This window comes from Macaca nemestrina, chromosome 10 (genome assembly GCF_043159975.1).
Source record: "Macaca nemestrina isolate mMacNem1 chromosome 10, mMacNem.hap1, whole genome shotgun sequence".
NCBI lineage: Eukaryota > Metazoa > Chordata > Mammalia > Primates > Cercopithecidae > Macaca > Macaca nemestrina.
In genome coordinates, this window is record NC_092134.1 from 33,919,297 (window position 1) to 33,934,010 (window position 14,714).

The 14,714-nt window shown below is 38.2% G+C and overlaps 1 protein-coding gene across 13 annotated transcripts in view; it reads left to right on the top strand.

The window, feature by feature from the left end:
- LOC105463367 (ankyrin repeat and sterile alpha motif domain containing 1B) overlaps positions 1-14,714 on the top strand; it is a 1,291,052-nt gene that overhangs the window by 770,298 nt on the left and 506,040 nt on the right. For 10 of the 13 annotated variants that reach the window (XM_071072455.1, XM_071072454.1, XM_071072448.1 and 7 more), the window contains exons 13-14: positions 552-1,141; positions 3,004-3,076. In XM_071072455.1, coding sequence (XP_070928556.1) covers positions 552-1,141; positions 3,004-3,076 — 663 coding nt within the window. The remainder of the gene's footprint in view (positions 1-551; positions 1,142-3,003; positions 3,077-14,714) is intronic. The other 3 variants (XM_071072453.1, XM_071072445.1, XM_071072447.1) reach the window with 1 other exon arrangement.

Here is a 14,714-nt window from a genome sequence, read left to right on the forward strand (position 1 = left end):
ATTTTTAATTTATATTTAAGGTAATATGATCAGGATTAGTAAACTTAAATTACTTTTAATAATACCTTTTTTCAAAATTTCATTTTTGAATTTATTTGCTGGGAAGAGAGCAGAGGGTTGTCATTATATATGACCTTGACTTACCTGCCTAATGTCCTACTGCATGATGATTCATTTACTGTGAGAGTTTAGATGTATGTGTTCTACTTTAAGAAAATTCAATTTTGTTCATTGACTATAAAACATATACCCTGGGTTCAAGGGAGAAGAGAATGAAGTCACTCAATTAATACACAATTCATACTTTTGAAATGAACTCTAAGGTATATCAGAAAGAATGATTCACACACACATGCACACACACGCACACACACTCATACATTCATTCTATACATGGCACTGTGAGGTCATGGGTATTTCAAAAGTGAAGGTATTGCTATGTAGCAGTAAATCAAATGTCTGGATGCCCACATGTTCATAAGGGCACTGCTATTATATCGTGACTTTCAGAACCCTTTATAAACCCTAATATCCCTTCCTTCCTTTTGCAGATGACCTCTCCCAACAGGATGACAATGATCCCCCAAAAGAATATGATCCTGAGCAATTTGCAGGCCTGCTCCATGGATCATCTCCAGCCTGTGAGTCCCCTGAAAATCCATTTCACCTCTATGGGAAAAGAGAACAATGTGAAAAAGGACAAGATGAAGTCAGTTTGGCAAACAGTCCTTTGCCTTTCAAGCAGTCTCCAATAGAAAATAACTCAGAACCTTTGGTAAAGAAAATTAAACCCAAAGTGGTCAGTAGAACAATTTTTCACAAAAAAAGCAACCAACTTGAAAACCATACCATTGTTGGCACAAGATCAACCAGGAGTGGATCTCGGAATGGGGACCAGTGGGTTATGAATACAGGGGGATTTGTGGAGAGAGCCTGTACTCTGGGGAGAATAAGGTCATTGCCTAAAGCCTTGATCGACATGCATTTGTCAAAAAATGTCTCTAAATCTGATTCTGATCTCATTGCTTATCCTTCCAATGAGAAAACATCAAGAGTTAACTGGAGTGAATCTTCCACTGCTGAACACAGTTCTAAAGGGAATTCTGAAAGAACACCATCCTTCACATCGGAATGGGAAGAAGTAAGCTTTGTTCTTCTTGCTGTTCATCCTATAAGGCTTTGGAGTCAAGGGAGGTTTGGGGGAAGGATTTTCAGCTTTTTAAGTCTTTCAAAAGCAAACAAAAAAAATGCACACAGCTCCAACTGGAATGAAATGGTTCTGTGGGTAATGCATGGTAATTTCACAGCAAGTATAAAAACAAACACAGTTCCACACATGTGGGTTAATCTATTGTTTCCATAGAAATTGATATCAAGCAGAAGTAATAACTAGCTATGAGGTACAAGAGAATATTCACATCTTGTCCTACCAAGCACTGCAGCTGACAAATAGAGAAGAAGCTTGGTATTTTTCTCTGTGTTGTCTTGCTACTTGCCAAACTCTTTGTTAGCTTGTCTCCCTTCTTTAAAGTATCTTATATTTTCAGAAGAGCTCCTTAGAATCTTCATGGTAAATAAAGTGTCCCAGCTCTTCTCCAACCACCACACAATAAACACACATCATTTGATATTTCCCTTTTGCAGCTATCAGGGAAATAAAGAAAAAAATGCTTGAGGTTCAAATATCACCAATTTAAGTTCTACTTAAAGACAAAGTCTTTAATTTCATACAGTCTCTCTTGGTATTTCATTCTAACACATCACATATTGTCTCTGAAAAGACTGTACCAGTTAGATTAGGTTTAGAAGCACAATGGATCATTATAGTATTTGGAGAACTAGAAATGGATATGATCTGATAGTGATATTCTGAATTGAGCTGTTTGAGAAAATCGCTTAATATCTCTGCATCTGTTTCAGGGTGAATAAACTGGGACATTTAAGTAATGTCCATTGTCCTTTTTGAAACCTGCTGTCTTATTCAGGTTGCTAGCATCAAGAGAGGCATTAAGCCCCAAATTGCCATAGCTTAGACAGTCATATCTTCCTTTAAATTTCATACTTGTAGACGGTAATTTTTTCAAGTATAGCCATTTCTTTTATTTATTAATTTAGTGAATAACATCTGAAATCCTTTTGTAGAGGCAAGATTAATTAACATTTAGCTTAGATCTTATAATTAAGTTGTTTTGTGCCTAGATGCTGGTGATTGGATGCCACTAATCAGCTTGTGGCTGGTCAAACCATTTGGTTAGAACTTAGCTCCAGGCCAGGCATGGTGGCTCATGCCTATAATCCCAGCACTTTGGGACGCCGAGGCAGGTAGATCACTTGAGGCCAGCAGTTCAAAAACATCCTGGTTAACATGGCAAAACCCCATCTCTACTAAAAACACAAAAATTACCCAGGTGTGGTGGCACACACCTGTAATCGCAGCTACTTGGGAGGCTGAGGCACAAGACTCACTTGGACCTGGGAGGCAGAGGTTGCAGTGAGCTGAGATGGTGCCACTGCACTGTAGCCTAGGCAACACAGTGAGATTCCGTCAAAACAAAAAACAAAAAACTTTGCTCCTGTGGCCATGCTCTCCACACCCTGAAACCCGCTCCTTTACCAGTTAGATGGGATGCATGTTCTTAGGCAGAAGAAGGATGCCAGAGAGGAAAGACTTTGTCACATGAATTTATCTACAGCTCTTCTGAGTTTGAAGAGTACACAGTTCCTAAATGACCAATCTATCCAAGTACAAAGTTTCTTTCAAGAAACACAAAGAAAAGGCAAGCTAATTTTGAAAGTTTAAGAAAGGGAACATACTTTGCATTGTAATAAAACAATTCCAAAGATGTTTGCTTCCCTTTAAATCTTTCTCTATCCGTCTCTTAACTGGGGAACACTGTGGTAATAACATCAAAACTATTTGCTCCCTTCATTTGAAAGTTATTTTCAAATGCAATGTTAAAAGTGAATGTAACAATCCATTTAAATGGTTTTTGTTTCTTACAGATTGACAAAATAATGAGTTCCATAGATGTTGGAATCAACAATGAACTTAAAGAAATAAATGGTGAGACCACAAGTAAGGATACCTTCCTTTACATTATAATGAATAAATGTGCTTAAAGAGTAGTGAGAAAATGGTAGGAATCTTTAGATAATTGCAGTTTTTTCATTATAACAATAACTACAAATTATTTCCTTCCACTCTCAGATCTAACAACGACATATAAGCAACATCAGTTATAAGAATATTGACTTAGCAAATTGAGAGGGGTTTTTTTCCCATGTGCTATTTTACAATGCCAGTGAAGTTTTTCCTTTTTTTTTAGAATTTTTTAATAATACTTTTAATTTAAATGTACTTCAAACTCTCTGTTGGTTGTAAGTCTTTTTTATTATTATTATACTTTAAGTTCTAGGGTACATGTGCACAACGCTCTGATTTGTTACACAGATATACATGTGCCATGTTGGTTTGCTGCACCCGTCAACTCATCATTTACATTAGGTATTTCTCCTAATGCTATCCCTCACCCAGCCCCCTACCCCCCAACAGGACCCTGCATGTGACGTTCCCTGCCCTATGTCCATGTGTTCTCATTGTTCACTTATGAGTGAGAACAGGTGGTGTTTGGTTTTCTATCCTTGTGACAGTTTGCTGAGATTGATGGTTTCCTGCTTCATCCATGTCCCTGCAAAGGACATTAACTCATCCTTTTCTATGGCTGCATAGTATTCCATGGTGTATATGTGCCACATTTTCTTAATCCAGTCTATCATTGATGGACATTTGGTTGGTTCCAAGTCTTTCCTATTGTGCATAGTGCCACTATAAACATACGTGTGCATGTGTCTTTATTGTAGCATGATTTGTAATCCTTTAGGTATATATCCAGTAATGGGATCTCTGGGTCACATGGTATTTCTAGTTCTAGATCCTTGAGGAATCGCCATACACTGTCTTCCACAATGGTTGAACTAATTTACGCTCCCACCAATAGTGTAAAAGTGTTCCTATTTCTCCACATCCTCTCCAGTATCTGTTGTTTCTTAACTTTTTAATGATTGCCATTCTAACTGGCATGATATGGTATCTCATTGTGGTTTTGATTTGCATTTCTCTGATGACCAGTGATGATGAGCATTTTTTCATATATCTGTTGGCTGCATAAGCGTCATCTTTTGAGAAGTGTCTGTTCATAACCTTTGCCCACTTTTTGATGGGATTATTTGTTTTTTTCTTGTAAATTTGTTTAAGTTCTTTGTAGATTTTGGATATTGGCCTTTTGTCTAATGGGTAGATTGCAAAGATTTTCTCCCATTCTGTAGGTTGCCTCTTCGCTCTGATGATAGTTTCTTTTGTTGTGTGGAATCTCTTTAGTTTAATTAGATCCCATGTGTCTATTCTGGCTTTTGTTGCCATTGCTTTTGGTGTTTTAGTCATGAAGTCTTTGCCCATGCCTATGTCCTGAATGGTATTGCCTAGGTTTTCTTCTAGGGTTTCTATGGTGTTAGGTCTTACATTTGAGTCATTAATCCATCTTGAGTTAATTTTTGTATATGGTGTAAGGAAGGGATCCAGTTTCAGCTTTCTACATATGGCTAACCAGTTTTCCCAGCACCATTTATTATATAGGGAATCCTTTCCCCATTGCTTGTTTTTGTCAGATTTGTCAAAGATCAGATGGTTGTAGATGTGTGGTGTTATTTCTGAGGCCTCTGATCTGTTCCATTGGTCTATATCTCTGTTTTGGTACCAGTACCATGCTGTTTTGGTTAAGTAGCCTTGTAGTATAATTTGAAGTCAGGTAACGTGATGCCTCCAGGTATGTTCTTTTTGCTTAGGATTGTCTTGGCTATGCAGGCTCTTTTTTGGTTCCATATGAATTTTAAAGTAGTTTTTTCCAATTCTGTGAAGAAAGTCAGCAGTAACTTGGTGGGAATAGCATTAAATCTATAAATTATCTTGGGCGGTGTGGTGATTTTCATGATATTGATTCTTCCTATCCATGAGCATAGAATGTTCTTCCATTTGTTTGTGTCTTCTTTATTTCATTGAGCAATGGTTTGTAGTTCTGGTTAAAGAGGTCCTTCACATCCCTAGTAAATTGGATTCCTAGGTATTTTATTCTCTTTGTAGTAATTGTGAATGGGAGTTCACTCATGATTTGGCTCTCTGTTTGTCTAATATTGGTGTATAGGAATGCTAGTGGTTTTTGCACATTGATTTTTTATCCCAAGACTTTGTTGAAGTTGTTTATCAGCTTAAGGAGATTTTGGGCTGAGATGATGGGGTTTTCTAAATATACAATCATATCATCTGCAAACAGAGGCAATTTGACTTCCTCTCTTCCTAATTGAATACCCTTTATTTCATTCTCTTGCCTGACTGCCCTAGCCAGAACTTCCAACACTATGTTGAATAGGAGTGGTGAGAGAGGACATCCCTGTCTTGTACCAGTTTTCAAAGGGAATTCTTCCAGTTTTTGCCCATTCAGTATGATATTGGCTGTGGGTTTGTCATAAATAGCTCTTATTATTTTGAGATACATTTCATCAATACCTAGTTTATTGAAAGTTTTTAGCATGAAGGGCTGTTGAATTTTGTCAAAGGCCTTTTCTGCATCTACTGAGATAATCATGTGATTTTTGTTGTTGGTTCTGTTTATGTGATGGATTACATTTATTGATTTGCATATGTTGAACCAACCTTGCATCCCAGGGAGGAAGCCAACTGGATAAGCTTTTTAATGTGCTGCTGGATTCAATTTGCTAGTATTTTATTGAGGATTTTTGCATCAGTGTTCATCAGGGATATTGGCATAAAATTCTCTTTTGTTGTGTCTCTTCCAGGCTTTGGTATCAGGAGGATGCTGGCCTCATAAAATGAGTTAGAGAAGATTCCCTCTTTTTCTATCAATTGGAAAAGTTTCTGAAGGAATGGTACCAGTTCCTCTTTGTACCTCTGGTAGAACTCAACCATGAATCTGTCTGGTCCTGGACTTTTTTTACTTGGCAGGCTATTATTGCCTCAATTTCAGAACCTGTTATTGGTCTATTCAGAGATTCAACTTCTACCTGGTTTAGTCTTCAGAGTGTGTATGTGTCCAGGAACATTATCCATTCCTTCTAGATTTTCTGGTTTATTGGCATAGAGGTGTTTATAGTATTCTCTGATAGTAGTTTGTATTTCTGTGGGATTGCTGGTGATATCCCCTTTATCATTTTTTATTGCATCTATTTCATTCTTCTCTCTTTTCTTCTTTGGTAGTCTTGCTAGCAGTCTATTTTATTGATCTTTTCAAAAAAACCAGCTCTTGGCTTCACTGATTTTTTTGAAGGGTTTTTTGTGTCTCTATCACCTTCAATTCTGCTCTGATCTTAGTTATTTCTTGTCTTCTGCTAGCTTTTGAATTTGTTTGCTCTTGCTTCTCTAGTTTTTTTAGTTGTAATGTTAGGGTGTCGATTTTAGATCTTTCCTCCTTTCTCTTGTGGGCATTTAGTGCTTTAAGTTTCCCTCTACACACTGTTTTAAGTGTATCCCAGAGATTCTGGTACATTGTGTCTTTGTTCTCATTGGTTTCAAAGAACATCTTTATTTCTGTCTTCATTTTGTTATTTACTCAGTAGTCGGTCAGGAGCAGATTGTTCAGTTTCCATGTAGTTGTGCAGTTTTGAGTGAATTTCTTAATCCTGAGTTCTAATTTGATTGCACTGTGGTCTGAGAGGCAGTTTGTTATCATTTCTGTTCTTTTACATTTGCTGAGGAGTGTTTTGCTTCCAATTATGTGGTCAATTTTAGAATGAGTGCAATGTGGTGCCGAGAAGAAAGTCTACTCAGTTGATTTGGGGTGGAAAGTTCTGTAGATATCTATTATGTCCACTTGGTCCAGAGCTAAGTTCAAGTCCTGCATATCCTTGTTAACTTTCTGTCTCGTTGATCTGTCTAATATTGACAGTGGGGTGTTAAACTCTATCATTATTGTTGTGTGGGAGTCTAAGTCTCTTTGTAGGTCTCTAAGGACTTGCTTTATGAATCTGGGTGCTCCTGTATTGGGTGCATATATATTTAGGATAGTTAGCTCTTCTTGTTGAATTGATCCCTTTACCATTATGTAATGGCCTTGTCTCTTTTGATCTTTGTTGGTTTAAAGTCTGTTTTATCAGAGACTAGGATTGCAACCCTGCTTTTTTTTGGCTTTCCATTTGTTTGGTAGATCTTCCTCCATCCCTTTATTTTGAGCCTTATGTGCATCTTTGCATGTGAGATGGGTCTCCTGAATACAGCACACCAATGGGTCTTGGCTCTTTATCCAATTTGCCAGTCTGTGTCTTTTAATAGGGGCATTTAGCCCATTTACATTTAAGGTTAATATTGTTATCTTTGAATTTGATCCTGTCATTATGATATTAGCTGGTTATTTTGCTCATTAATTGTGCAGTTTCTTCATAGCATTGATGGTCTTTACAATTTGGCATGTTTTTGCAGTGGCTGGTACCAGTTGTTCCTTTCCATGGTTAGTGCTTCCTTCACAAGCTCTTATAAGGCAGGCCTGGTGGTGACAAAATCTCTCAACATTTGCTTGTCTGTAAAGGATTTTATTTCTCTTTCATTTCTGAAGCATAGTTTGGCTGGATATGAGATTCTGGGTTGAAAATTCTTTTTTTTAAAATGTTGAATATTGGCCCCCACTCTCTTCTTGTTTGTAGTGTTTCTGCCAAGAGATCTGCTTAGTCTAATGGGCTTCCCTTTGTGGGTAACCTGACCTTTCTCTCTGGCTGCCCTTAACATTTTTTCCTTCATTTCAACTTTGGTGAATCTGATCATTATGTGTCTTGGGGTTGCTCTTCTCAAGGAGTATCTTCGTGGTGTTCTCTGTATTTCCTGAATTTGAATGTTGGCCTGCCTTGCTAGGTTGGGGAAGTTCTCCTGGATGATATCCTGAAGAGTGTTTTCTAACTTGGTTCCATTTTCCCCATCACTTTCCGGTACACCAATGAAACATGTTTTGTCTTTTCACATAGTCCCATATTTTTTGGAGGCTTTGTTCACTTCTTTTCACTCTTTTTTCTCTAATCTTGTCTTCTTGCTTTATTTCATTAATTTGATCTTCAATCACTGATATCCTTTTTTCCACTTGCTTAAATCTGCGATTGATGCTTGTGCATGCATCATGAAGTTCTCATGCTTTGGTTTTCAGCTGCATCAGGTTATTTAAGGTCTTCTCTACACTGTTTATTCTAGTTAGCCATTCATCTAATCTTTTTTCGAGGTTTTTAGCTTCCTTGAGATGGGTTAGAACATGCTCATTTAGCTCAGAGGAGTTTGTTATTACCGACCTCATCACACTCATTCTCTGTCCAGTTTTGTTCCCTTGCTGGCGATGAGCCGTGATCCTTTGGAGGAGAGGAGGAATTCTGGTTTTTGGAAGTTTCCACTTTTCTGCTCTGGTTTCTCCCCATTTTTGTGGTTTTATCAACCTTTGGTCTTTGATGTTGGTGACTGATACAGATGGGGTTTTGGTGTTGATGTCCTTTTTGTTGGTGTAGATGCTATTGCTTTCTGTTTGTTAGTTTTCCTTCTAATAGTCAAGCCCCTCAGCTGCAGGTCTGTTGGAGTTTGCTGGAGGCCCACTCCAGACCCTGTTTACCTGGGTATCACTAGCGGAGGCTGCAGAACAGCAAATATTGCTGCCTGATCCTTCCTCTGGAAGCTTTGTCCCAGAGGGGCAACCACCTGTTTGAGTTGTCTGTTGACCCCTACTGGGAGGTGTCTCCCAGTCAGGCTACGCAGAGGTCAGGGACCTGCTTCAGGAGGAAGTCTGTCTGTTCTCAGAGCACGAACGCTGTGCTGAGAAACCACTGCTCTCTTCAGCGCTGTCAGACAGGGACTTTTGAGTCTGCAGAAGCTGTCTGCTGCCTTTTTTTCTGCTATGGCCTTCCTCCAGAGGTGGAATCTAGAGAGGCTGAGCTGTGGTGAGCTCCACCAAGTTGGAGCTTCCCAGCCACTTTGTTTACACTGTGAACTACTCAAGTCTCAGCAATGATGGACGCCCCTCCCTGCGTCAAGCTGCAGCATTGCAGGTTGATCTCAGACTGCTGCGCTAGCAGTGAGCAAGCCTCCGTGGGTGTGGGACCCACCAAGCCAGGCACGGAAGGTTATCTCCTGGTCTGCCAGTTGCTAAAGACCATGGGAAAAGTGCAGTATTTGGTCAGGAGTGTACCATTTCTCCAGGTACAATCTGTCGCATCTTCTCTTGGCTAGGAAAGGGAAATCCCCCAATCCCTTGTGCTTCCTGGGTTAGGCAATGCCCTGCCCTGCTTGAGCTCGCCCTCTGTGGGCTGCACCTACTGTACAACCAGTCTCAATGAGATGAACCAGGTACCTCAGTTGGAAATGCAGAAATCACCCATCTTCTGCATCAATCTCACTGGGGCTGCAGACCGGAGCTCTTCCTATTCAGCCATCTTGGATGCCAGTGAAGTTTTTCTATACACCAGGCTTGTGCCTGTAGTCCCAGCTACTCAGGAGGCTGAGGCTAGAGGATTGCTAGAGCGTAGGTGTTTGAGACCAGCCTTGGCAAGGTAGTAAGACCCTGTCTTCAAATATATATATAGACACACATGCACACACACACACACACATATGAAGTTTCTACTTTATGTAGAACTCAGTATGAAGCACTTCAAAGCATTAAAGAATCTGATGACTTAATACACTAATATTTCTTATTCAGTGAAACATTCACCTGACCAAAGTGATTAACAACTTCTGCTAAGTTGTAGGCTCCAATTTGGCAAGAACTGTGTGTTAATCATCTCTGTGTATCCCATAATACTTATCAGACTATTTCACAAATAGTTGGTTTTCCAATCACTATTTGATGTATTACTCTTACTAAGTACTATTTTCTTCCCTACAACTAAAGTTCAGAGCAGAAGAGGAAGGCCATATCAGATCCAGATCTATTCATTTTTCTTGTTTGAGTTTTGTAGCAGATACAGAGATATTTGCATTACTTCAGTATTGACACCAAACGTGTGTGGAGCCCCCCGCCACACACACACACATACATATACCTATATATGTATATAGCTGGGCCTATATAGCTGGGCCTATACGGCTGCATATAATGACTATCTTAGTGTAAGGCAGGCACAGTTGAAAAGTATGTGAATTTTGTGATAAACACACAGGCACACACCCCAAACAAAAAAGCCTGGTGATTCATTTTGATATTCTCAGTTGACATATTTGAAAAGTTATGAAAGGCCCCAAATCTTACCATCCTTGCAATTTTCTTTTTTTTTTTAACTTTTATTTTATGTTCAGAGATACAAGTATGTTTGCTGTATAGGTAAACTTGTCTCATGGAGGTTTGTTGTCCAGATTATTTCATCACCTAGGCATGAAGCCTAGTACCCATTATTTTTCCTGACTCTCTCCCTCCTTCCACCCTCCATCCTCCAAAAGGCCCCAGTGTGTGTTGTTCCCCTCTGTGTGTCCATGTGTTCTCGTAATTTAGCTCCCACTTATAAGTAGAATTTGGTTTCCTGTTCCTGTGTTAGTTTGCTAAGAATAATGGTCTCCAGCTCCATCCATGTCCTTGCAAAGGATATAATCTCATTCTTTTTAATGGGCAAAGCTGGAAGCATTCTCCTTGAAAATCAACACAAGACAAGCATGCCTTCCCTACTCATATTCAACATAGTATCAGAAGTTCTGGCCGGTGCAATCAGGCAAGAGAAAGAAATAAAGGGCATCTGCTATGGTTTGGCTGTGTTCCCACCCAAATCTCATCTTGAATTATAATCCTGACATGTCAAGGGAGAGACCTAATGGAAGGTGATTGGATCATGGGGGTGGTTCCCTGCATGCTGTTCTCAGGATTGTGGGTGAGTTCTCACGAGACCTGATGGTCTTAAAGTGTAGCACTTCCCCCTTTACTGTCTCTCTCTCCTGCTGCCATGTAAGATGTGCCTTGCTTCCCCTTTGCCTTCCACCATGATTGTAAGTTTCCTGAGGCCTCCTCAGCCATGTGGAACTGTGAGTCAATTAAACCTCTTTTCTTTATAAATAACCCAGTCTCAGATAGTATCTTTACAGCAGTGTGAAAAACGGACGAATACAGCATCCAAATAGGAAGAGAGGAAGTCAAACTATCTCTGTTTGCAGATGGCATGATCCTATATCTAGAAAACCCAATAGTATTATCCTTGCAGTTTTGTATTGAAACAAAACCGAATAAACTACCTGCATCATTACAACTGCTAACATTAGGGAATTTTTCTCAAAATGTGGTCTACAAATCACTTGCATCAGATTCACTTCCAGCACTGGTGAAAAATGAAGATTCCTCAGCTCCATGCTACTAAATCAGTATTTCTGGAGGCAGAGCTCAACAAATATGCCTTTTAAACAAGCACCCCAAGTGACTCTTAAGACCAGGAAAGTTGGAGAATGATTGTTTTATGGTGGATTGGCCTGAGTGGCTAAGAAGTAACTTTGCAATCACTAAAAAGAATATGCGGGTCTAAGTGAGACCTTAGTAGGAACACCTTGCTTGTTTCTCTTATGTTGGAACAAGTGAGAAGTTATTTTATTCTAACTCGGCTAGGCCCCATGTTAATTAAGCGATAATTTTTAAAAAGGTCAAACAATACTTTTTTTCTGAATACAGGTATGCATTAGATTTTAAAACTGAAAAATTAAGAAACAATTCTCAAAATTCCATACATATGTTTAGTGACACAAGTATGATATTAGCTCCAAGATAGACTATGTAGCCAGTTCTCTCACATAGAAATGCTGACAAACACTGAGGACTTTGCCAAAACCCAAGGAACCAGCCTAGTAACATATGTTGCCTCGTAATTCTTTCAGACCTGCTTACAGAATAATTTCAGGGAAATTGTAAGAATACAGATATTTGATTAATGTGAAAGTAAGAATTTCTTTTCTTATTAATTTTACTAATTCTATCTTTATTTAAAGATAGAGTGGCTGCCCAGTGTGATAGTAAGTTCCTCAATACTGAGGATGTTCAAGCACGGAGTGCTTCTCTGCTGGAATGGTATTTCATGCATGAAGTCCACAGCTAGACTTAGGTAACATTGGACATTAATGTTCTAAAATTCTTCAAGCATATAGTGCCATTGAACCATAAAAATATGGTAAACATGATTATTAAAAGTAAAAGTAAATGTTAAAAGTGCCACTGGGACAAAGCTGCCTTTTAAGTGTATTTTAGTGGTAAACAAATTCACAAATTATTTTTTCTTAATTCTCTTTCTACCTATCATATTGCCATCCCACCTACTGCATTTATTTATCCTTTTTCTACAATGATAGTTAAAATGAAAGTGGAGACTCAGTCCCCAAAGAAGCATTATTATTAACAGAGCTGGTTCTGTGTGTGCCTCAATTTTTACCTCTTCATCACACACTACTTATTTGCTATGTGATTGACCATGGCATGTAGCACTCCACTTGGCCATTAGGCTAGTTGTGAATTACAGTTTTGCTGAGTTGCATTTTTTTCCCTCTCAAGGATAGGTTTAATTAAAGGTGTGATAAACAACCCTATGAAAATGGCACTCCACAAATAATATTTTGGGTACTGAGTGTGGTTGGCAAATCACATGGTAAAAAAAAAAAAGTCAGACAGACATGAATTCAAATCTTGGCTTTGTTATTTACCAGCTGCTTGATCTTAAGCAACTTACTCAGTTTCCCCATTGACAGAAGTGAGAACACTAATAGAGAATGATTGTAGAGACATGCGATGGCATGTACATAAAAGTCTAACATATGTAGATATATATTAAATTTTAGCTCTCACGTTGTCCCATTGTGATGCAGACATTATGTTTGCCGCTGTGGTCATACCAGGATAAATACACATAACCCCTTCCTTTAAGAATCTTAGAATGTCAGCTAATCTTACAATCTTAATGTTAAATTCACTGTATTCCCTGGAATTGTTGTGGTGTGTCAGTTGGAATACAGGTCGTAACAAACGCACCAGTCAGTTGGTACCAGAGAAGAGTAGTTACTAAAAGAGAGCATAAAATTCCAGGGCAAAGAAAGAAGAAAAGTCTAATACACATTGATTTAAGTGTTCTAAGTTATTTTGATGAAATCTGATCATACTGCTTTTGCTTGACAATTGGGAAGGGAGAGGCAATGAAATTAAAGGGAGGTAAATTTAAAATAAGCAAGAGAAAACACCGTTTTACATAGTATATGTTGTCTTTCTGCAAAATTTTGCTTTGGAAGGCTACTGAGTCAAGTGCTATGCCTGGCTTTAACAGAGCTGTGTAGTTTTCTGAACATTTATGTTTGTTGCTTAAAACCTCATAAGACAATTGGGAGAATAAAATCTTAAGCAATGGAGATCAAAGGTCAGCATTACATTTTGTATGCTCTTGCCCATTTTGTCTCAGCATTTTTGTTTGCTCTCCCCACCCCTCCACATTTCTAATGGCAGATATTTAATAAACAAAATATTTATTGGATCAGGAAAAGATTTGGAGGTCTCTCATCTTTATTCCTATAAATATGAACCCACTCGAAGTTTGAGCAGTCTCTATGGGTCTTCAACTAGTTTTACTAATAGAAATCACTTTCCTCTTTTTCCTCCCACCCCAATTTTCTCAGCAATTATATAGTAGTTTGAAACTTACCCAACAACGTCAACTCTCCAAGACTAAGACAGAAATAAGAGTAAATATAATTTCATGAATTTGTTTGAGGTCAGTCCTTTTGATTCTCAGAACTTATTAATTCATAAGTTTTACAAACAACACATCTATTTTCCCACTTGAAATCAGACTCAAATGCCAAACAAATCAGTATTGACGTAGGATTCAATTATATTCAATGCCTCGTATTGTGTAGAACACCCTGTTCTTCAGCAAAGCTGGATATGTGATGTGATAATATATTCTACATCATCACACACTCTCAGGTTTGCATTTTTAGAATCCTTTCAGATAACAGGTTTTGAAGTTAGATGAACCTGGTCTCAAATCCCAGCTTTGCAATTTCTGACCTCTCTGATGTCCACTTCCTCACCTAGAAACTCAGATTTTTAATAACCACCCTATAAGACCGTAACAAGATTAAATTATACACTGTACTGCTACAGTGTAGGTATCCCTTATCTGAAATGCTTGTAACCAGAAGTGTTTCAGATTTCAGATTTTTTTGGATTTGGAATGTTTGCATATATATAATGAAATATATTAGAGTTGGGACCCAAATCTAAACATGGAATTCATTTGTTATTTATATACACCTTCTATACAAAACATGAATGTAGTTTTATACAATATTTTTTAATAATTTTGTGCATAAACAAAATTTTGACTGTATTTTGACTGTGACCTGTCAAAATACAGTCAAAATTTTCTACTTGTGGTGTCATGTGGGTGTTCAAAAAATTCAGATTTGGGAGCTTTTCGGATTTCGGATTTGCAGGTTGGGAATGCTCAACTTTATAGCCTGAAACGTAGCCAGCAATTCAAAAATATAATTTTCTTGCCTTTTTATCAGAGTATGCATGGCTTCTCTATTAGAGTGCATGCCCCACAGAAAGATGCTTGGCAAACCTTGTTTATCTTTTTGATCACTGAGGATTGTAGTTAAGGTATAATTACTCATATTCTAAGTTGCTTTCATGTGGAATCGTTTTTGAAGTTTTATTTCTTTAACC